The sequence below is a fragment of the Eurypyga helias genome, unplaced genomic scaffold (genome assembly GCF_000690775.1).
Source record: "Eurypyga helias isolate BGI_N326 unplaced genomic scaffold, ASM69077v1 scaffold38348, whole genome shotgun sequence".
Taxonomy (NCBI): domain Eukaryota; kingdom Metazoa; phylum Chordata; class Aves; order Eurypygiformes; family Eurypygidae; genus Eurypyga; species Eurypyga helias.
In genome coordinates, this window is record NW_010269502.1 from 30,353 (window position 1) to 55,190 (window position 24,838).

The 24,838-nt window shown below is 38.1% G+C and overlaps 1 protein-coding gene across 1 annotated transcript; it reads right to left on the bottom strand.

Annotated features, from left to right (window-relative positions):
- Nucleotides 1-619: 619 nt before the first annotated feature.
- Nucleotides 620-24,762, bottom strand: LOC104514449 (vesicular inhibitory amino acid transporter-like). The gene is made up of 2 exons (XM_010158129.1): nucleotides 24,454-24,762; nucleotides 620-1,771 (listed from the first exon to the last, which is right to left on the bottom strand). Exons 1-2 carry the CDS (start codon nucleotides 24,760-24,762, stop codon nucleotides 620-622), a joined length of 1,461 nt encoding a protein of 486 aa, XP_010156431.1.
- Between the last annotated feature and the right edge of the window lie 76 nt (nucleotides 24,763-24,838).

The window sequence follows — 24,838 nt, forward strand, 5'->3', positions numbered from 1 at the left end:
TTTTGCCTTCTCATTTAAAAAACAAGTAGTAGAACTTGTCTCACATCAAAAATGTTCTCTGATTCGTTCTGTTCATGAGTTGAATTACATTTCTGCCAATAATGTGAAATCTTATTTCTTCCATTTGAAATAGTAGCTCTCTCAAACTCCATCATGTCGTGTAAGCTAGATTTGATAGCTTTGAGACTGAACACTATCTAAACCTGTGAGAAATTCTGGTTAAATTGGTGGAATCACTTACAGTAACCATTTTAGGTTGTGCATACCGTGTGTAGAAAAAAAAAAAAAAACACTAAAAAAACCCCCCACAAAACCAACAACAACCAAAAACAACAACAACAAAAAAAACAACACATAGGATTAGTTTAAAATTATTTTCATGCTAAACCATCTCTAACACATTCTTTCCTCTCAACATTGTAAATAGGAGTAATTTTGTACTTTTTGGCTATAAAGGCTATTTCCCAATTTACTTAGAGCTAATACAGTTCAAGCCCTGATCCTGCAAACATTAAAGTATATGCTTAATTTTACCTAGTGACAAAATTTGTTATATACTGACTAACAGGGTAAAAGCATTTTTAAGATTTGGGCTTATTTGACTTTCAGGAAATCTTTTTTACACTCCTCCAAATACTTCAAGCAGCCCTTTTATTGAGCAAACCATGCCTGCAAGGCTACAAAGGAAACCCAAAATAAAAACAGAGATATCTGCACATTTCTCTAAGAAAGATAGTTTCTGCCATTTAAGTTTTAAATGGAAGAGAGAAGGAAGAAGAAAAGTCATAGCAGCACCTGTCACACTGCCTGTTAAACCCATCAACAGAGCAAAATGTGGTATGAACATGGCCATCAGCAGAGTTAACAGGAGAAATGAGCCTCTTACACCCAGAGCAAACAGTGGAGATCTGTAATTGGAATGGTTGCCTCTAGAAACACAAGCATACACAATTTCTGTGGCTGCAAAAAAGGGCAAAGGGTAAGAAAGAAGAGCCTTGGTTAAGAGACACAAATTCACCAGGGTTTGAAGAAATGATGGCAGGTTGTCAGTAATAACTTCCTTTGTCTCTTCACCCCAGGTCAAGAATGCAGTCAGTGCAAAGGTTGTTTTCAAGACACAAGCAAAAAAGTGAGTCCAATTCATCATACATCTAAATTCCCCTGGGTTTTCCATGTTACCTTCAAGAGTGGGAAGAAATATTTGTGAAGTGTAACTGAAAATTATCACCCCTACAGAGACCAAGAAGTCCTCAAACTCAGTGGAGAGTCTAAATTTTGCCCAGGACCACTGGTGTACTTGTGTGAGACAGTAAGTCATCACTGCAAGGATGATAATGAAATGGACCAAGGAGCAAAGCTGGCTGAGTTTGGAAACAATTTTGAGGGTCTTGATAAATACACAAGGCAGCAGTGTAACAAACGCAATTACAGACCAAGTTTTCTCAGTTATTGGTACATATGGAAAACTGTGTGACAGCAAGTTCCCACTAACAACAAGATACAAAATACACGTCATGATCAGTTCCAGCACTTGGGTCACGTTGACGACTATGCCACCTAGTCTGGGAGATAGCTTTTTGCAGCAGGCGTTTGCGATATCTTCATACGTGTCTCTCACTCTTACGAGCTGCCCATCTTCATCTTCTTCATACAGGCAAGCGATTAGAATCTTTCCTGTGTAACAGCATAATGCTGCAGCCAAGATAATAAGAAACAGGCCACTGTATCCACTGTGGAGAAGAGCATAAGGCAATCCTAGGACAAATATTCCCTGAAGAGGAAAAAGAGAAAGTAAAGATAGCACAAAATCCCTGAGGCAATATGTTTACTAGAAGACCCACTCCTAAACCTGCCCTCCATTGAACATTGTTTTCACCTCACTGTGAGGTGGAAGTACTGCTACACTCAGCTAAGTAACAATCATGAGAAATGTGTTTATTTATGATAAAATAAATTATCAGCAAAAATAACTTCTATCGACACACATGTAATGATAAGGCAGGAAAAAGAGAATGTGACTGAATGATAGAGTCAGGTTCCTAGTTAATATTTAATGCTGATGTGATTAGAAGCACATTTTAGAAAGTTCATAGGCAGTTATTCAGTCAACATGCATATTAATGAAACAGGTTCAATATCAGTAAAATGAAGCAACTGTCGCATCATCTGCACAAGTTTCTTTCAAATTAAAATAGCACCGTACGTGGATCCAGGAATGACAATTCTCTTCAGTCTAAAAATTTTCAACAGACCTCTGGAAAGAAAATGTCATTAGAGTGACATCAGACTTCTCTTGCATTTCCTCTGCAGCCTCTGTATGCCTCATGCAGCCTTTGCTCTTGTTAAGTCCACTGCTAAAGTGATTCTTTTCACAGCTGAGCTACTAGACTGTGCAAACTTTGGTGTTTAAAAATACATGTAAAACATATAGGCATACTTTTCTCTAAAGAGTTTCTGAAAGGAACAGAATTATTCTTGTTTTATCCAGTAAAAAAACCCTGTTGATTTAGTTTCACAGAACACTGTGTGTATTTCTTTGGTTTTTCTTGTCTTCCTTCTCTATACTTAAGGACAAAAGACACTTTTATGTGGTTTAATTTTTCATCAGCACAAAACCAACAAAGCCCTTGAACAATAGTTGTTCATAAAAAAAGATCCATTTTAGGAAAGATTCTTCCATGACATATTTCTCTATGTTACAAAGCTGAAATTAATCAATGGGCATTAGTCAGACTGGTCAGGGGTTTTGGTTTTGATGACTGAAGAAAGGTAGGGAGGAAACAAAATGCAGTTAACTAGTTCTCCAGAAATTTTTACTTCAATATTTCTTACAGCATCAATGACATGATGAAATATGAACATTTGTGCTCATGTTTGCTATTCTAGACTGACAGAAGGACTTGATTTGGATCAAACCCATCTAAACTCTATATCTGACCAAACCTGAGCAACCCCATCTGATCTGCAAAACCCATGAATCCCTGAAAGAAACAGGCCTCCTCGAAGAAGGAGCGACCCACTCTCCTCTCACTTCCTGAGTGCGTAGTGCCACTGACTGGTTTCAGGAGCCAAAACAGGAGAGGTAAGTTTAATGGTCTAAATCTTAATTTCAGACTTTTCCACCCACAATTGTGGACATAAGGCCATGTGGCGGACAAGTGTTTCAGGCATGCTTGTGTCTTTGGTGATTCTGTCAACTCCCTCAGGTTTTGCAACTAGCAGACAGTTTCTGTGAGGACAGTCAAGAAGCCCAGCTCTGATGGAGCCCATCAAGAAGGGGTGTGTCTGTCTCAGCTTTGTAGGGTTTATACTTTGCATCCCACTTCTAAGTGATGCGAGAACTCCCAGGCCTGATCCATAATGAGGGCTCTGAGGAGAGGCGATTTTTCAAACACTAAATAATTATCAACATATAAAAGGTATTCTCCTTTTCTTCCAGCTACAAAATAGCAGGGTAGACTGTGAGATAAGCATCAACCAGAGAAGCAAGATTAGAAGTCCTTAAATTAGAGCACTGTTTTTTCTCAAAGTCAATGAGAAAAATGCAATTCTCATCATTTGAAAAAGCAGCTTTGCCTATTTCACCAGGCTTCACTCTAGATGCACATATATCTTCAGCCTTCAGCTGAATTAGAATGGGAAGACTCATTAAATACATCTCCTGTTACATTTCAGTTAAAAAGGCTTATGCATTTATGTACTGAAACAGAGGTACCTCAGTTATTATTACTGATATAATAATAAAGTTATTGATGAGATACCTTTTTTGTTGTTTTCAATTACTTCTCTTACAACAATGGTTTTGTGTAAGTCACAGATGACATTTCATTTAGGAACTGGGACATTCAACTACATAGCTTGTGGTACTTCAGTGACCCAAATCTCCCCACTCCAATGGCTTAGCTCCACTCTAATACAGGTCTCATGACCCAATTATCTTGCAGTGTAATTAGCATTTCTTCTGTACATGAACTTGGCAGAAGTGTTAAAAATTCTACCATTTCTGCCATTTAACAGTTTACTTTCTTAAAAAGACTAGATGTCTGTCTGTAGCCAGACTGCAGGTAGCACACGTGAAGCAGTAGCTTTTGCTATCATGCCATTTTTAATTGTGGCTTCGACTGACTGGCAAGTTAGGCAGTTGCTTAAAGAACAAAATGTGTTTTCTTTCCTATGAAAACAACCCTTAGAGAACATTTACATAACCGACCAAGTTTAAAAGCATCACAAATAAACCAAGTCTATGGAAAATTCGGGAAGATAAAAGTCAGAGAGTTATCTTCCATATTAACATAAGAACAATGATATTTTCTCAGCTCCTTGCAGTTTGTAGCAAGCTTATCTCATTTGTTCCGCACTCGCAGCATTATTGTTTTACCCCTTAACCTGCATTTGGGAGTTCAAACAGTATCTGCTGACCTAAAGGGTCCCTGGATAATTAACCGCAAGGAAGTGTCAGCGCAGGCCTTACCCGCACAGTGGCTTCTCCCCTGCTGAATTTAGTCTGTTAAATAAATGTACTAACTAACTGTATGATGTAACATAACTAACTGTATGAGTAGCCTCAACTTAAACCAGTCTTTTGGAGACATTATCACATTAGGCAGGCATTTGCAGTCCTCCCCACAGCTGTCTGCTTTTCAATGCTTAATTGTTAGTTTAATCAGAGCATAACATAATTCTAACCTCCAACATCTCCTTGCTGTTGTTTATATCAAATAATTTCATTTGGTACTTAACACAGACCACAGGATGATGGAAGTGGCCTTTTTTGTTGTTGTTAGTTGTTGTTTTCATCTTCTGAATTCAGACCTTATTAAACAAACATTTTTTCACTCTGTATTCTTTCTTAAAATTATGTCTTGGTGATTGCCAATTTCAATTCACATACAGTGAGTTTAGAATTTCTAAATTGAAACTTTCTACAGAAACTGTAAGCTTTCCCTTCAGCTGATGTATTTGACATCTTTTTCCCAGAGTTTGTAAACAATACCTGGTGAGATTTGTGTAAGGGACTTACCATTTCTGTGTCCTTCAGCTTTCAGTTAAAAATAGAAAGCAAACATTGTGGACATAACTGGTTTTGCAGCTTTTCAGATACAGAGTATGGTTAGTGGAGAGAAATGGGAGAAATCTGAGCATGCCAATAAAGTAAGTATGTATGTGGTGAAATGACAGTGCTTTTCTTGCCTTGACAGAAATGGGTTTTCCATTTAAAAAAAAAAAAAAAATCACGTATGAGCAAGTTGTTGAATTTCTGCAAAATATCCAAAAATGTTAGTGATGGCTCAAAGAATGAAAGACCCTTTGTCAAACTTAAAAAGTCATTTCGGATTTGATGTTCTATTCTCACCTTTCCAAAAGCAATACTTTCTGTTAGACCATTTCCATCATTTATATAGTTTAGTTTCAAAGAAAAAGGTATCTTTAATAAGCACGTATTTTTCTGTCAATGTAACATAACAGTTCAGGCACTGAGCCGTGTTCTCTGTCTTACAGCTGCTCAGCAACCTTAGGCCATTTCTTAAAGTGAAATTTCTTCTATGTGGAAAATTCCTTCTCCATAAATAAATAATTTCATGGATGTTGCTGAAGGTGGCTTTTGTGCCCCTCTGATGAGAAGTGAGTGCATGGAGAATATAGACAGAGCATGTCAACATTTCACTGTTTCTTTACTACAGACAGGGGACACAGGCAATTCCTACACCGTTTGTCAAGGCGCCTTCGGTCCAGCCTGGCCCCAGCACTCGCTGTTATTGAGGTTTCTGATCCTGTGTTCTCATGTCCAAATTATGGCACTGACAGCTTTAGCTGAGAGGTATCAAAATGAGTAGCCAAAGGAACCATTTCTTAAATTGCCTCTCAGCTCTTAGTTTTAGCTTTCTCTCTGGGAAGTGTTCTTGTCTGAGTGGTCGCGTTTCCAACTGTTCTAGCACAAAGTCAAATACGTTACTCTAAATATGCTTTTTTAAGGTGATCTGGTACAAAACAGAAGAGCACAGGGGAAAAGCACTCATACGGTTGGGTAGAGGGGAGATGGAGTTTTTGAAAGGGTCCTCTATCACAACTCAGCTCGAGTGGCTGTGTTATTTGCCATCACTCCATCCACTCTGTACAGGGAGGGACCCCAAATTTGTCCGGTAGGCTACATCTTCCCTTGCCTCCAAAAGATTTTGCAGGGTTTGGGTATTTTCACCCTAGAGTGATGATGGAAGTGTACAGTTCATTGTCAATGAGTGAATACATGTGCCTGGGTGGAGATCCTTGTTAAGCATCCAGAGTAGACTTAGCCATAGGCAGCTGGGCCTAGAAAGAAGAAAGGACTGAGGGCTGGACTGGTGACCAGCCTGTGAAGAAATAGCAAGGACATGAGAGGAAAGGGCATGTGAGGAAAGGTCAGTCTCAGCTAGAAGCTATTTATTAGCCTTGTCAGAATACCCCCAAGAGGAAGGAACCAGGTATGACAGCTACCACCAGAAATTACCTACAATACAAAACAAGCAGATCAGGATTTCCAAATTACATCTGCACATTACCACATTTTTGCATCTGTCGATGGTTTGGCTGCAATATTTGAGTACAAAAAAACCTGCAGGGGAGTGTTTCCCACACCAGAAAGGCTGGCTGCTTGTTTAAAAATACTACGTATCTGGATTAGTGTAGAATGCAAAAAGTGGGCCTTCTGCTATCATACCACTTCTTAACACCACATCACCTCTTCAAGGAATAAAATGTGTTTAGAAAAATGCATAAATGAACACAGTCAAGCACTCTGAGAAAATATCAGGATTCCTTAATGTCTGGTTTTAGGACTTTTTAGTCCCAGGTAAAATGCTTCATTTCATAGGCTGTTTGAACCTGAAATGTGGCACTTTGAAAAACAAAACAGATTGAAAGGTAATTAAAAAGTAAAGAAGATCAAATCATGGTCAGAGCTGAGACATGCCAAGAGACATGCTCTGCTCTATGCAGAATACCTGCTAACATGCCAGACTGGTGAAATAGCTCTGATTGCATTTCACACCACTTGCAGTTACTGCACTGGAACAGTTCATTTAAGCTTAACTATTTTCCCAACTATGTATTTGATTCCTTACACGAACATGGGTTAGGCATAGAAACTGTACAGGAAAACTTCCTTCATGGATATTCGTAGAAGAGTATGGGCATAAACCCAAGAACTCTGGTTTTCAGTACACTTCCACAAGAGGTCTTTTTCCTTTCTTAGCCTCCACTGTGATCAACCGTGATTTTGTATCTTCTGCCAGATCACTCTTGACTACACTGAACAATACTGGACCAGATGCCAATTCTTCTACTAGATAGCCTCTTAACCCTACTAGAAACTCATTCCTTTGACAACAGATCCACATTGACAGTTACTTCTTTTGGATTGTTCATTTAGACAGTTGTTAATCCATTTAAGATGTATTCTATTGTTGCACTAATTTTTAAATCAGAATGTTGTATATTAATGTGTCAAAAAATTCCTTTTAAAAGTCTAAATATATTATTTATCTTTCACTACCTGTGTTACAGACTAATCACAGAATTACATCAAGTGTATTTAATAAGAACTGTAAGGACTCTTTCTCCAAAACCATGATTGACACTAATTATATTCCTAGGTTTTCATTCTGTATCAATTAAAACCTGTATTAACAATTACATTCTTTTTTTCAGAATTGTTGCCAGGTTTCACTAGTCAGGACTTACCTGTCTTTTTAAATATTGGCATGATATCTACAATCTTCTGAAAATTCCACATGTAATAATGATTGAGTAAGAGTACTGTCAGGTCAGGTGTATCTTTCGTTATGTCTCCCAAGTGCAAACTCACTGGGCATTCTGCTTTCAAAATATTAACAAGATAATTTTTAACATCCATTTTAAATAGTAACTGTAGTTAATTGCCTAATTAATTAATTGTAGTCTAATAGTTAATTGCCCAAGTCTAAGCATGGAAAAAATAGGCACCTCAATTTATAACTCACACCTATCTTAGGAGAGGTCATTAGCAAAGCTAAAACGAATTTCCTTTCAAAGATTCCTGTTTCTCTTGATGGGGAAGAGAATAGGTGCACAATGGAGTGAGGAGCATCTGCACACAGCCTGGAAACTCTGAGAGTTAACTTTTAAATGTCTTATGCAGTATAGCATGATGACCACCCTGAAAAATTACAAAATGGCCCACTGTTCTCCTGTGCTATGAGCACATCCTCCTGACTCTACTGAGACTGCTTATGAACAGCTGCATCTTTTTTCAAAGTTTGGAACAATTTTAGAACATCCCTCTACTGCTAATGTGGGAGATCAGTGCAGCAAAATTCAGCACTGGGGTGTGTGTCGTAGTGGCTTGGCCAGGTTCACCGGCATGCACCATGGAGGACAAGGGATGCTGGCGGTCAAGCGCTCACTGTGTCTCTGCTGTTCATCTTCACTAGTGATGACAGATTTTGGGTTTACCTTCTACACTCTCCTGGAGTGGATGCAGTTTTGCATCTTCTGCCTCATTATTTTGTGTCACCCCTCATAAATACTAGGCAAAATCACTGAATTCCACAGGACTGTTGCTTTCCTTTTCTCCATGTTTTATAGATACTGTCCTCTACTTCATTCCTTTAACATTTATTGGTCAGTTTCTACCTCTCTATTTGCATGAAATCACATATATGGTCCTCTGTAGCAGTTAATGCATACTCTGAAGTAGGAGGGGTTTTAACACATAGGCATACTATTTCTTAATTATGAGATGTGGCTTCTGGGCATCTCATAAATTCTTGTTAAACAACTTTCAAATTGCTTTTACAAATTGCTGTCTGTATTTATTCTTCTTAACCAATTGTCACTCATCATTTTCTCCAGGTTTGTAAAATTCACTCTTTTGAAGTACCAAGTATATATACTACTGTCCTCTGTCTTTCCATAATGAATATAATTAGATTCACTGCTCTGTTCATCTTTATTCAATGTAGTGAGGCTCAAAAATAGAATTACCTTATGTAAGTTCAATATCTTTTGTGTTAGATAATTATCATCTATCATTTTTAGTAACTCTAATGATGTTTTACTAGAGACCGCATGCAACCTCCAGCTCGGGTCTTTAAAACTGAAATGACCATGAACAATACAATTTTTCTTTCCATACAATAGCTCTAACACAGAAAATCATCTCTCTAACATACAGTGTCACCCTCACTTCTTTTTCCTACTCTTTTTTGGTAAACAAGTTTTATCTAATTATTTTTAAATTCCAGTTGCATAAATCATCCCACCATGTATTTACCATATCAGTTATATCCTATTTCTTCTCAGCAGTAAGAATTTCTGGTTCCCTAGCTGGCTACCCAGACTCCTGGCACTGCTCTACAGACACCAGGAAAAGAATTCATCTGCTTTCCCATGCGGTTCTCAGTTTGTTCACAGCTCAGCTGAGTTTGACTTAAAAAAAACCAACAAGCTGTTCTGTAGAAAATTTCAAATATTGTCCATGGCCTGCATGACCTTTGCAGCAGATCCGTCTCCTTTAATGTCAGTGAAAAATCTTCCTTTAACTTCAGGGATGGTTGTATTAGACCCCAGCAATCTTGTTTTTCCTGATTTTTCTTATTCTTTCTCTCTGTCAAGACCAGCCTGTTTTAGCTGCAGGGAGGAAAGAGGCTAAGGTGTTTATTCTGTGATTAATGCTAGCAATCACCTTATATACTGAGAGAAACTTTAGAAGTGCTGTTCTGTCAATCCTTCAGGTCCCATACGCAGATGATAAGGCAGATAGACTGCTCAGGAGACACTGTGATAAGATAAGCAAGTAAGGAAGTCGCATGGCCTGTACTGCAAAATTTATGTGTCCATTTGACTGAAAGCCACTCATTTTGGTCTCCTCTGAGTGGCCATATTAGTTTTAAGAATCTCCTAAAGATTAGGAAAGGGAGCAGAGAAAAGAAAATGTCCCAGCAAAAAAGGAATTGCTGCTCTTGAGTGTGACAGCTGATCCCATTGGCTTTGCTATTGGTTTAAATATTTGTTATAAAACTGAATTAATATACTTGATGCTTAATTCTGCATGGGTTGACAGAAAATGTTAGTTTGCATAAATACAGAGCTGTCTGCAAGAATGCACTGAATCGCACAAAGTAAATCTCCCAAGCAAATTACCTTTTAAGAAAATACATTATTTTGCTTGGTCCCAAAGGAGAAAGCAGGCTTTGGTAAAAGAATAAGGGCTTTTATTATGTCTTATCTAGCACAGAGGAAAAAGAGATGGAAAAAGGCAGTCAAAACTAAAGTAAACATTATTTTGAAAGCTAGTAGTGGTGAGCAACATGGACTCACTGGCTGCTTACATATTTCTCACGTTACAGCTCATTATGGATTCCCGAGTTTTCACCTGAAGGCAGGCAAGTACTCGAAACATCCAGTACAGCAACATGTGAGTGAGTTTACATGAAAATGTGGTCAAAAGAGCTTGTGGGGAGGCAGAGAGTGGACTCTGGGAGACTAGAAGCAAAGCAAAGCAGTGGGGAGCCAAATAACTTTATTTGAGTGTACACTGACATAACAAGAGGAAGAGTTAAAGTGCACAGAAAGTTCAAACTCAGGCTGGGAGAAAGCATTTGGCTTGTTAGGAGTTTTTCTTGAATGCTGCCTATATGGGACAAGCCGCTGTTCTTGTTGCGTTTAACAAGTAAGGTTGAAGAGGAAATGGAAAAAACCCAACTCATACTACAAAGAACTTCGTGCTGGAACAAACCTTATGTACCTCTGAGAGGTGAAAAGGACGCCAAGTTACATCTCCTGGATGCTGGTTTATATTTTCTGAAAGCCGGCATAGGATTTTTCATGACTGCATGTGGAATAAAAGGTGACTGAATCCTCCCCTGGCTAATATCATACTGTTCTTTCCTCAGCACAGACCCAACCACCAATTTTAGGTGGACTCTTACTCAAGCTGTAATGACTCCCAGAGCTCAGCATATAAAGGGGAAATTTGTCTTACAGCACTGCCTGGAGAGAATACAGTTAATAGTCTGGATGAAGGACATAAATAGTGGTATACTATTATTTTTGGTCTCTAGGAATCAGTAACCTGATATGGAGTATCACGGTATATTCTTCTGGAATACGTGAGAAAAGATGCTGTCTTACAATTAGGCTGGGTATAGACAACAAATCTCTCCTGCTGTTCCTCTCTTAACCTCAGTTAAATTTCAGTGGCACCCCTGGAGGCTTCTACCTTTAGGATAAAAGAAGCAGCAACTGATTTTACTGCTGATATTTCATCATGCACAGATACAGGTAAGGTTGAAGTTGCAAATAAATTCCCATAATGGAGGTGTCTCTCCTATAATGTCATGAAAGATCACATCACCCTTAAAATTCAGCAAAGTAGAAAAATTCCCCTAATTTAAGTAGATAAGACAAACATTCCACATGTGTATAATTAGTAATAAAGAGAAAAACTACAGATCAGAAAAAAGTATGTGACATGGTTTCTGGCACGAGCCGAGTACTCGGCATAAAAGCAGTTATTTAAGCTCTCCCCTAAAAAAAAAAGTTTGAATATAGTGATGCATTGTGAAACCAGGCATATGGCATATAAAATGCATGCTGAAGATGATTTTTTAAGGTCTCTAAATGCAAAATACTTAAAGCATTACTGCTTGAGGAGTTATTTTGCATTCTGTTTGTACAGATTGCGACACGGTGGTTCTTGAACCCTACTGGCCCATGAACGAAAGTACCAGAGGTATAAAGTAAGTCATATTCCTTTCCTGTGTGGTTGGGGTTTTGGTGGTGGTTTTTTTTTTTCGTTTGTTTGGGGTTTGTTTGTTTGTTTGTTTGAGGTTTTTTTCTCTTCCCTCCCTTTTTTTTTTTTTCTCTTTGTTTAAAATTTATTTTTTTCTTGGAGACAGGGTGCTGTCTGGAAAAAACAGGTGGGGATGTGTGGATGAACAAAGCAGGGCCCTTGATTATTTTTGACCTTTGACAAAGACTTCAGGTTTATTCTTAACATTTAGTTACAAATACTGACTGTGTGGATAGAGGTAAACCCACTTTCACTATTAAAGTTAGTTAAGTAATTGCTGTAAAAGTTTGTCTATTTAAAAAAAGAGCTTAAATTCTTTTTCTTAACCTGAGTCATTCTGACAGTGCAGGGAAAGCTTCTCATCTCTAATGGATCTCTCCTTTGTTCATACTGGAGAGCTGTGGTGATTTCATATTTTAGAAATTAAGAGTGTGTTTAGTTTCTGTTCCTTTCTCCTAAATAACTTTCATTTCTCACATTCAAATTTTTAGGCAAACCCCCAATTTATTCATGAGGTAAAATTAATGTATTTTAGGAGAAAACTCAGTGACTAGTAGTAAGGTTACTACAGTGACTCCTTTTTCTACTCTCTTTGGTACCCAAGGAAATTATTATTTCTTAGCATCTATGGATTGGATTAATGTCATCCAACTTCTGTCTAAAACAGACATTTAATGAATGAGTACACACAGTAGCAGAAGAGACATACATGACAAACCTACCTTGCTTTGATGCACACTCATTGAGAATGGGATTCCTAACTTCACCTATCTAAATACAGCAAAAAGTAAAGCTAACCTGTTAGCTCTGGAAAGGATGGATAGAAATAAGGATCACTAGCGGACTATTCATTCCAATAGTGCAGGGCACTTATTTTAAGATTTGTGAATCTCCATCTGAGATGCATCTCTCTTTCTGTGTCATCTGTAGAATGAGATGAGTTCCTTTACAAAGGCCATGAGACTGACGTGGCCTGGAAAAGCAAAGGAAGAGCAGGAAGCTGGATAACCTGGGGAATGACTACACTGGGGAGGCAGGGACAGGGGGAAAAAGAAGTCATTAGGTAAACTGGAGAACACTAGAGGACATAGGTTGTGAACCATATGAGGTAGCAACAACAGGTAGGAGCATATGATGGGCAAGATGCTGTGAAGAAAAATGACTGGATATGAGAAGTATCTAACTATTGGCATAAGACAGGAATAAGTAGAAGGCAAGAGAGAAAGTTTGAATTATGCAGCTGATTATCCTTTCTGATTAGGAAAGGAAACCTTCAGGGGTGGAATGGCAGCTCCTTACAACTCAGGAGATAGATAGCCTAGAGTCTCTGATATCCCATTCAAGCAGCAGAGGGAAGCCTACAGTTTTATGCAGGTATTTTATTTTTAACTTGAGGTGACAACAGTAAAAAGTACAAAAGGAAGAGCTCAGAGCAGCTGGCTTTCCAGCAAAAGTGAAAAAAAAAAACAAAAGCAACAAGGGCAGGAGTGGAGAACTCATTTTAAACTCCAGATCCCAATTAAAGCTTAGAAGAAGATTTTTAAGTCCCTTAAGGGAAGGTGGCTGGGGAGATGTCATTTGGCATTGCAGAAATCATGCAGACAATGAGAGAAGAGCATGTCTTTAAAATGTAGTGAGATAGAACAGACCTCAGTGACAACTTCTAAATGTGATTCTAAAAATTCTAAACAGTAAAATGAGGGAATTAACAATCATTATAGAAGAAAAATAATTTCTTATAAATATAAATAAATTTCTTATGAAAGAGCAATAATATATCTTGCATCATATAATTCCTATACCCACATTTACATTTCTTCGGGCTTCAGTAGAATTATTCATAATTTCTGAAAATATCCAGATTTAATTTGAAATAATCAGACTAGAATGGGTTTTTAAACTGAAATAAATTCTTTGCTTATCAGGGAGGAACTATCCTGAATCAAACATGTTTCTAGAGAGGAAAACTGAGCAATAAAAAAATCTATCACGAATGGGAATACCCATGTACAATAAAGGCAAAAGCTGAAGCTACTGTTGCTACTGATAAAATAAAGCAACCAAAAATATTTGCTCTAGGGGACTACAAAACATGATCTGTTGGTGCTGTTATTTGTGTCAATTCAAGAAATGGACCGAGAGAAACTGAGATGGATAGCAGAGTATGTGTGTATGAGTTGAAGTGAATGTTTCCTCACTTTGACTCATGTTTATATTTTTAAGAAGTAAATATTAAATTTGATTTTTTTTAAAGCTATTTAGTGAACACAGTATTGTACATATGGCAAAACTAGTGCCACTGGCCAAGAATACAGAGAAACATTGCCTTCCAAGAAACATGGTGTGTGTGAGGAAAGAGGGAGAATAGATGCAAATGGAAGTCAATTTCTTTTATTTAGCTTTAGGGGCAAAACGTTTTCTACAGCTTACTGTGCTAAAAGTAGGTTACAACATATCATCTTCAGTACTGTGTGTAATCAGTGTTTAAGGCTTTTTATTTTCTCAAATAGCTCCATTTGCTCATTCAGACAGAGCTTGTACCATTTCAGTGAATCTCCTGCTGTCAGGAATTATACACACTGAAGTAAAATGTAGATTAACCATCTATGGATTGTGTGGAAGAAGTTTTGCCATTGGACAGTCTGCTACAGAAACATTACTGTTTCTGATTCTATCAGTATATTATAATAATTCAGATGTTCTTTACTTTCAGTGTTAAATTCTGGTAGACACCTGTGGATGTTGGGCTTGTCAACCCTTATTCCTTGATGAACCCTAAGGCTCACTCCCTCTTTTTATAAAAAGTGAGTTCCCTTCTGAGAATTTGCTAATGGAAGTGAGGAAAGTTTATGAAAAACAGGAAAGGAATGCTACTTGACAGAATATTTTACTTTCTGCTGCCTATCACTATGTTCTTGCTGTCTTGGCAGGAATGTTACCTTGGGAGGAGTTACATACAGTTTATTAAAGCAAATTTGCTGAGGTTCCACACCTCATAAGTTTAAGAAAAAGGACAGAAAGAATATTTTAAAGAATATTTTCCATCAGTGATAGCTTGTCAGCTCTTGTGCTATAGAGAGACACAAGTGTCCAAATCTCAGCTACAGAAAACTGGTAAATAATTATAATATTTAATTTGGGCTTTGTTTTGAAAGGTAACTGTCAAACATAGTATCACAACAATAAAGTAAGCAGACATAACAGTCACAGAAATTCAAAGTTGCCTAATAATAGTGGATTTTAATACCATGTGACCTGCCACGAAATAAAAAAAAAGAAATTATACCATCTGTTTTCATTCATCTTGTTAAAAATGCTCTCAGGGATTGATGAGACCAAAAAGCATGGTAGATTAATTAGATTTTTGTGTAGCGGGAAAGTACATCAGCTATTCCCTTCACCTGAGGGAGCCAGAGATCCTTCTTCTGCAACAAGTCATGGTGACTGCGTTCTCCCATGGAATAAAGTGATCATGGGTTCCAAGCAACTGACAGTTACGTGATCCTGTTTGGTAATATTTACTATTTCAAAAGGTATAATTTTCATAAAGCTACTATCCATTTATCTTTGATATCATGGTTCTGTCATTCTCTTTCTTGGCCCTCTGGATTTTTAAGATGGAATGCCTGTTTTAATGTCTGTATATTCTAAAGGTACTCATCACATTTGGCTGCTGATTTATCTTGTGCTCAGCCCCTACAATGGGTCTCAATAGCAAGGAGAATCCATTCTATATAGAAAAAAAGAGAGCAAATTGAATCAAATGTCAAGCTGATTTACCACGGGCCACATTTAAATAATCATTATTTTGTAAAGAATATTGGTAAAATATAAAACATTTTGAGACTTACTTTCAAAATTGTTTTCATTATTGGAGCACCTGGAAGTCCTTGATCGGAATCCCATTGTGCAGGGCACTGTGCAAACAAAGTACAAAAAGATGGTCTCTTCTCCAAAGAATTTAAAATCTACGTGTAAGATAACAGGAAACAAATACAGGCAGACAGAGGAGTCAAGGAAACCAGGAGTCAATACTGGAAACTGTGAGTCAAGACAATGGTGGTTTCAATGTATCTTTTAATGTGAAATTTTCAGCAAAAGGACTCTTCTAACAGGATCAGAGGTATGCAAATAAATATCTTCTTATAAGTGCATAGGAATGCTTCTTTAAGTATTTAATACATTGACAATGTTAATTGTAACTGGAAAAACAGAGATCAGAGTCAGTAGATGCAGAAAGGTAAATGGTAAATTTTTAAAGAAAAGATGAGATTTCATTTGATAATTGAAGAGGTGCTTTCAAGAGCTGGTGGAAGGATGGGGTATGGAACTGCACCAGCTTTCCAGGTGGGTGTGCATGGGGTCAGTTCGGTGAGGTCAGGGAAGAATGTGCTGCTGTGACCCAGATGAGGAATTCATCATCAGGTAAGAGTTTTAGCCTTGTGGATTGGTAAATCAGACTATATATTGGTAAGGTTTTACAGTAAAAATAAGCAGAAGCTGAGCATAGTCTGAGTGTCTGGGTTTAGAAAGAGACGTGACTGAAAGTTGATGCCAAAGGATAGGCCTGCATGGAATTACAGAACTACAGAAACACAGGAGGCTCTGTCCAAACACCAGAAAGCACTTCTCTACTCCGAGAGTGACTGAGCACTGGCACATGTTGTTCAGAGAGGTTCTGGATTCTCCGTCCTTGGAGACAGTTCCACAGACAATGAAGAAAGGTTGCTCTCGGTGTGGGCAGACAAGGAGCTCTGTTTCACTGCTTCTACTGACTGCTGAACAGACAGACTAATATTGTATCTGGGCAGCAGGGGTACGTAAATAAGATGTGAACTTGAACCGGGCCAGGAAAACACACTCTGCCATCCTCACACACTCCCACAGGCAATGAAGGATGTGGTGTCTACCAGCAGAGTCTGTAGCAGCCCCAAGAGCCTGAGTCTGCTGCAGGTGACGACCTCAGGGAGGAAGGCATTTGTTGTGTGCCTGGTTATGGACAGCAGTGTAGAGCAGAGGAAGCTCGTCATGACCCTGTGTAATTCATGTAATATTTAATGTAATAATTCATGTATTCATGTAATATTTTTCCTTATGAAAAATTCTTGCGATGCAAAATAAAAATAGAGTGGTGTAGCATATGTGTGCTTGTAGTTGTCTATCTACCAATGCAAAAGCTATTTTTAGGCAGTAACACCCCCAGAGCAGGCCATCTCGTGAGTCATTTGAAGGTTACCTAATGATGAAATGAAAAAAAAAGAGATCTGGGAGGCAGAGGCACAATGTCCATGTTTCTGAAGTGTCACTCACATGTACCATTCTTTTTATATATGTCATGGGAGAAGTGCAAGCTGACGCACCTTTTTTTGCAAATATATGTAAATGTGCATGTAGATCACACCTCTGTTACTGTGCAGGCCTACCGTTGATAGCAGTTGGCCTTTGAAGAATGGCAGGGTTTAAAGCTCTTGGGTAAACGTGTACTTTTACTTTCATTCATGTAACTGTACTTAGGCTGGCTGAGATATGAAATAGTAGAAATACTGATGTCCCCAGTAAGGGTTCTGTTGGCAAGTTGAATTTGGTAGAATGTCAAACTGATTCACATTTTCCAGTTAGTGCAAAGGTTCATGTTATTACAGGCTAGAACACACTGATGTAAAGAGAAGAGTTGAGCTGGTCTCTCCCAGCTTCTCCACTGAGCCCCACACCAGGACCTCAGTGCCTGTCCCTTGCTCTGACTCCCTCAGACGTGCAGGGTCGCTGCGGGACAGGAGGAGAAAGCAAAGGAAGGCCCCCTGTGTGAGGCCAGGTCTACCTTAGACCACAAAAGTTTTGTTTGTAGCCTTTACTCGCCAAAGTGCTAGGCAGTTGAAAGTCATTGCCCAAGTACTGAGCTGTGTCTGTGTACTTTTCGTCTTCTCTGTCCTCAAACACACACTGGGTAGTGACAAAACTGCCGTTTGGTGCTGGAAAGCAGCAGTTAGGATAAGCACCAGCAACATCACTGTGCTCTACGTGTTGTATCGGGCGCAGGTGCCCAGGTGCTGGCACCAGTGCAGGGGCTGCAGGGCAGCCCCTGTGAGGAGAGACTGGGGCTGCCCCGTGCTGGACACAGCCAGTTCCAGCCAGCTTCAGTGGACCCACCACAGGGCATGGCTGAGCCCCGCAGCCAAGATGGCGCACCTCAGGAAAAGTGTGTGCAGGGAAGGGTCCAAAATGCCAGAGAGGAGGAAAGGGACCATAGGAGTGAAGGACTGAAGCTGAGCATGGGAAAGGGGGGAATAAGGGTGCTACTTTAATGTTTGACTGTTTTTTCCCCCAATCCCAGATGCAATAATCAAACATACATATTAATTACCAATAAAGTTAATTTTCCTTAAGTTGGGTCTGGTTTTCCCACAACAGTAACTGGCAAGTTATGACTGATGAGCTTTCTCACTCCTGTTTTGTCAGTTCCCCTCTGCCCAGCTGAGCAAGGGATTGGGGGAGCAGATGGCTGGGAGCGTGGTATGCTTACCTGCTAGTTCCTTTGTCCGATTACATGCACAAAATTTCAGCTAATACCAGCTGCATGTAGAAGGACTATAGCCTCACATCTATAAAATAACTGTTCTAAAAGATTAATAGTAGTAGCTTTTCCAGATGAAAAGATTTTAAAACTTGCATGACAAGTGAACAACCAGCAAGAAGTCTCCACTTCCAAGAAACAGGCACCTGCAGATTCCACAAGACCTTCCTGACCAGACTGTGACAGATTGGACATCAGCCCCAGGGTAAGTATACTATACGTTTCACTGATTTAACTACTGTTTCTAAGAATAACCTGCAAGATAATATGGTGGCTTTGAAATCTAGATGCTGAAATATACAGATTTCAAAAGTACTAGCCAAGAGTTCCAACTAAAGTTGGAAATTACAGATAATTGACATTGGTAAAAACCAAGTGTCAAATAAATACTTTCTTGAAATGTAAGGTTATAATTTGAAGTTCTGAAGAGAATTATTCAGATTTCTTTAAGCACAGCAGTGCTTCTGGCTACTATTATCAAAAGGATGTAATATTAGACAGCTGTGCCAGTAAAGCTCAGGTAAAAATCAGTTAAAGTTAAAAATAAAGGTATTAGATAAGAATAAATATTTTAAAATATATCTTACCCCCAGTGCAATTGAGATATTCAGATTTAAAGCTGAGATTGCCTGTTAAATTTCATGTGTGCGTTCAGTATTATACTTTAGAATGTGTCCCTAGCTTAAAACATACCAACATCATAAAAAGACCACTGTATATCAGTTGTAGCTAAACAATTGAGGTTTTGGAGTCATTTATGAAGAAGACAGAGAGAGAGAAAACTGCTGTAACTCTCTTGTGACTCATCTATTAGGAAATGCAATTTTGGGCCCATGGTATGGGCAAGCATAATCTAAAGACTGGTTTAATTTCTAAAGATACTTAATACATCATTTTAACACCTAGAAGGCTGTAAGAATTGCAATACTCTGATCAATTACTTCTGTAATCCATAATCCATGTACTTGTTTCTGGGATGCTGCAAGAGCCAGTATGGTGTTTTCTGTCCATATGTTGGGGACGGTCTGCATGTCCGGGGAATAATTTGCAGAGCAGTTATGTTGTATCACAGCACAAACTTGCTTGCAATACTGACACAGAGGGGCTATGGAAAACTGATTTGCCACTCCTAACGTTTCCATAACAGTAACGGTAGAATATTCTGATGTAAATCCATTCAAAGTTCCCTCCATCTGTTCATTGCCCAGATGATGTGACAAACAACATAAAATGCAAAACTTACAAAACAGCAACTTAAATCCCATGAGAACGATCCAAATATTTCTTCCTGGAGTAAGAAACAATTTTAGATGAGCCACTTCTCCATGTCTAGGAGTTCTGGCTTCATAACATTTTTAGTGTTTGCAGCTGACCAAGGGAAAAGTAGACTGATATGATGAACTGTCTAATGGAATTTATGGGAATGGCAGTTAGTTAACTCAAAATCAGTCCACTGCACAGTGCTTACCTGTCAAATAAAGAGATTTCTGTGAAGTAGATATAATTTAATTGTGCAGGATAACACATTTTTTATAAAAAAGCTTTTGTGATAAAAAGTAGGGTTGGGAATAAAGAGAATATATATCCTGTATGCAGCCTTCTCTGTGCTACAGGAATATGTGCATGAAGCTGAAGAAATCCACTGCAGCGTCTGAGCAGAAATAAAAGGTTATATGAAGTATTGATGTATGCCAGGAATCCTTTTTTCCCTCAAGAGAAAATCCAAAGAGAAAACCAGGGCACAAACATTAGTTACAGAGTCTTCCCTAAAATAGATTTCTTATCAGTTGCATTGGATAATGGTGACATTCTGTCATAGGAAAAACAGATCTGAGTTTAGATGGCTCTCACCAGGCTTCAGGTTTTTTTGCATCTCCAGTTGTGACTATATGGGTTTGTGGTTGCAAATCTATGAAAAATAATTTTGGCCAGTACTGCAGGTGCATTTCAGCTAAAATCATATTAATCAACATTTTTATGTGCACCATAGTCCTACAGTCTTGGAATTTTACTTTGTGCTGTCATGTTTTGACTAGCTCCATTTGACAACTTGAATTTCTTGCTGGTCCTAAGTTAGGTATCAGCATCGAGCATCTCTCTCCAATTCTCAGTACCACGTCTTGATATGAGATGAGGTTTCTCTCAGACATCTACAATTTAGTTCAGAGTATGACTTTAGCTTCAATCTATAATTCAAGGAAGATGCTGCTCTAGGCACTGGAAAGGATTTACCCTTGTTCACAAGTCTGGCAAATAAAAACTTAAGAACAAGTACTGCAGTTAAGATAGAAGTGGTTATTTAGTTAAATGTGACTAAATTATTTAAGGTTGAGCATGAGAAGATTTGTACTCTGGCCCATCTGATGACCGGACAGCAAAAACATGTAGCTTTCTAAGTAGACAAGCATGTGCATGTTTCTATTACGAAAATGCTTAAATCCGGTGCCAGTAAAGCTTAATGTGAGGGGTGTTCAGACACCTGAAAAATATGTTTGCCTTTATATCTTTAGAGGCATGTCTACTAATTCTGTTCCTCAGCATCACTGCGTTTTCCACTTAAGTCTTTGGGATTTGTTGATATTCAGTAAGCCCTCTAATGAATTAGTCTGCATTTGGGAGATGAAGGCAGGTAACTCAGAGGAAACATCATAGAAACATAAATATTAACCATGAGATATCCTCAAGTGAATCTCCCAGAGTTACATAAATAAAAATGAGGCAAATTGGAACCCAATACGGCAAGGTATCTATAATGGCACACCATCAAGGAAACAGAGATACACTTTCATTTCTAAAAATGGTGGTTATTGAAGTGTTGAGTCTTTTCTAAACTAATGTGCAATATACAGAGTATAAATATAATGAGCATATTTATGATCACTACTGTAAGAATTATTAATTTATTATTGACATACTTTTAAATAAATAGTAATACTACTAATTGCATGAATGCTTTTCCTAGAAGCACTGGCAGTAGTTAAGCACCGTATTGTGTTATTTTGAACATGGAACAAGGAAACTGCCTCTGCCATAGATATTTCTAATCTTTGTAAAACCTAATCTCTGTAAGAGGAGACAGAAGACAAAAGATGGTTACGTTAGGTATCAGGTGCATTGAGTCAAATGGCACATTCAGTATGCTTTGATACATCATGTTTTACCAAATGTCCAAGGAAGAACTGTGCACTTATATTACACTGTATTTTAAATATTGCACAAACCTCGTAATACTGAAAGGGCTTTGGAGCTGCCTGGTAAAGTGGCTGACATTTTTGCACTGTTACACTTGTTTGTGCTTCTGAGACCTAAGTGTAGATAGACTCACAGTGGTGTAAATTACAGCTATGTGGAGATGAACATAATTTCACTTCTTCCCTCTCTGTTTCTTGGTTTTTCTCCATCCTTTGTTGCCTTGTACGCCTTCATGACACTACAGAGTGAGTGCATTTTTCTTTTACTTTGGCTTTCTGTCTCTTGGACAAATGTTCTCCATACCGTTTACAACAATCCTCCTACATGTGGCTGGCAAATAAATAGACTTTATTGTCCTTTGGTTCTGCTGTGAAATGCTGTCCCATTAGAATTTAACTACCTTCTTCCTTGTGACTGTTTCTTTGCTTATCTATCCAGCACTACTGTATTAATCAGTACAAAATTTTTTTTTGCCTTTTGCATCTGTATACAAAGAAGTGCAACTTGCATCACTCTGCCAGATGATGCTGTTCATTTTTCCTTTTGAATTAACTCAGCTTTATGGTCTCTGTCCTTACCTAGATTAACTGGATACAGGTTTTCTTTTGCCTGTGCAGTGTTAGAATACAAATCAAGTTTCCCTGGAAACTTCAAATGTCTGAGGCAATCATTTACATGCACAGTATCGTCAACAAAATGCACATTTTTTCAGTTAAAGTTAAAACCAAAATAAAAATCTCTACCTGTTTGTTTGAAAATATTTGCATTTAAAACACTGTAAGAAAACCCTTTATTTAATTTCAAAGACCAAAGATTTAATTGTTCCTATAACAAATCTGGATTGAAAAATAATTTCAATTCTAGACTAATTGTATTCACCAGAATAACTGTTTAGAACACTTCAGAATTCTGCTGAAATGTTTACCTCTAATTGCCATGCAAAACACTTCTGCCCTTTCCTCTGGGTAGGGCAAAAACACCTGTCATTTTAACACAGGTTGTCTGCACCAGCCAAAAATGTTTGGATTGTTTTAATTCTGTTCACAACTCCGACTTTCTCTTCGAAGCTATTCATAGGAATTTATTCAAACTCTTATTTTTTACTGACAGATGCCCGTTCAATATTGTCTCCCCTCTCCTCCTCTCCTGCCTTTCCCCTTCCCTTTGTCTGCTCTCCACCGTTGTTCCTAAACCAAATGTCAAGGTGTTGGGAAATGGGAAGAGCACATGTGTACATAGATTCACATATGTGCTCACATATGCACTTACACAGTTTCACAATGTGTGGTTAGGACACTTTGGTTGTACTATTAATGAAGTTGCAGCTCCCAGGCTTTGCCATCCTCAGCCTGCCTTAGGAAGCAAGCTCAATACTTGCAGTTTAGCCAACTGCTCTTTTAATGCTGATTTCTAAAATATTTGACCAAATGAGATTTAACAGCAGTACACAACACAGCACGCTGGGAGTTTTGACAAAGATCATAGTTACTGAACTGATTGGATAATTTAGCTGAAATTTGTCCTGTTTTTAAATACGCATCTGTATGTTTCATAGTGTTTTTACATGGTGTTATCAGTATATATTTTAACTGGAAGCTATAATATTAATAATTAATAGTAATTGTGCACATAATGACAGTCAGGAATTTTTAGGCACTTTGATGTATTTACAGAGGCATTATTACTTTTGCTTTTCACAAAAACAATGGGTGAGAGAGAATGCGACTTGCCAAAAGGTCGTAGAGCAAATATTGACAACATTGACTTCCAGAATGAAATCTTGGCTTTGGTGAAATGAAAGGCAAAACTCACAGAGACAACAATGGGCTCTCATCCCAGACTCCTGTCCTGACTAGATGCTGTCGGGGGAGACTGAAGATAAAATGTGTTACTAGAATGTAGCTGGGGTATTTTAGAACTTCACACTTTTATTCACAGCTGAACTCTTTCTGAGAATGATATGCTACTGTGCCCTAGATGTTATTGCATTGACTCTCATGTGGTGGTGCTCATGCTTGAAAATACAGTGGGGTTAGAAATATGTCCTTTTTCCCCTCCTTTGCAGAGCTGAGGATTGTACTGGATACATAGAAAAATGTTCACTGGCATAATCACAGACTTGTGTGACACCAGAAGGAATATTTTTCTATAATTAAAGTGCCAGAAAAAGTGTTTAAGTAACAGTTACTGGGACTAGATGTGTCTGTGGATACTTCTTTCTTCTTACCATGTCAGACAGAAAGTTAGTGGTAATGATAGAATTATGTAAGGAAATGAATCATGAAAAGTGAAAAAAGTAATCTGAAACATTAAATGCTAAATTTAAGGATTCAGAAAGATACTGAAATTCCACACAAAATGCTGGGACCAAATGCTTTCAATCTTTTCAACCTATTTTCTTTAACACTGACAAGTATTATTACACTTCCTGTGCTTCATGCTCCAATTTATATCTAGTCTAACTTACATGTCAGTAAATTTATGTCTGATGTCAATCTGGCTCTTACTATCCTATTAGATGCTTACCTCACATTTCTATCAAACACCTCTGTTATTGAATTCCAATAGTCTAATTAAATATAATGTCTGCACTTCCTAAACAGGTGAAATCACCACCTGTTCATTTTCACCTAGTTTAAATATTTTTTTAAACTTTAGCTAACATACCTATCTTTTTTTTTTCCCTTTCGAACTTTATTTTTATGGAGTGCTAGTTTTACACACAAAGGTTGAAATATCTTTCAGAGATAATTTCAGAGATAAATTCAGAGAAACCTTTTAGAATATTGCAAAATGATGGCATGGTTAAGTAAAATAAAGCAGGCTAAGTGATGACCAGGTTTTTCAAATGATGATTGTAATAAGTGGGGAAGTAAAAGGTTACCTGAATGGCATTTGTTACATTCCATCCTGCTTCCCAGCTGCTGATTAGTTTGACCTGGGCATGTGGCAGGGGAGCTGGGGACTTGCATTCTGGATCCTGGTGACAGACATCAAGCTCAAAGTTCAGGGGTCGATCTGGTTCCTCTTTTTCCTCACTGTGAGCTGTGTTCAGTTCATCTCTTCTAGCAAAATTCACATGCTCCTCATCAGTGTCTAGGCAGCTGTCCCATCTCACCATTCCCAAAAAGAAAGATGGTGTTTCCCTAAAGCAGCTGAAAAGAGATGCAAAAGTCTGCTTCAGGTGAGCCATCCCGAATACTGAATATTAAGGTAAAAACTTGCCTTACATGTCTTTATTTTTTTCAGTAGTTGTACATTTTTAATCC

Coding starts and splice junctions, on each gene's coding strand:
- LOC104514449 (XM_010158129.1), bottom strand. CDS start 24,762: ATGGCTCACCTGAAGCAGACTTTTGCATCTCTTTTCAGCTGCTTTAGG. Junction 1,772..24,453: donor ATGTAACAAATGCCATTCAG/GTAACCTTTTAC, acceptor TTTCCTCTTCAG/GGAATATTTGTCCTAGGATT.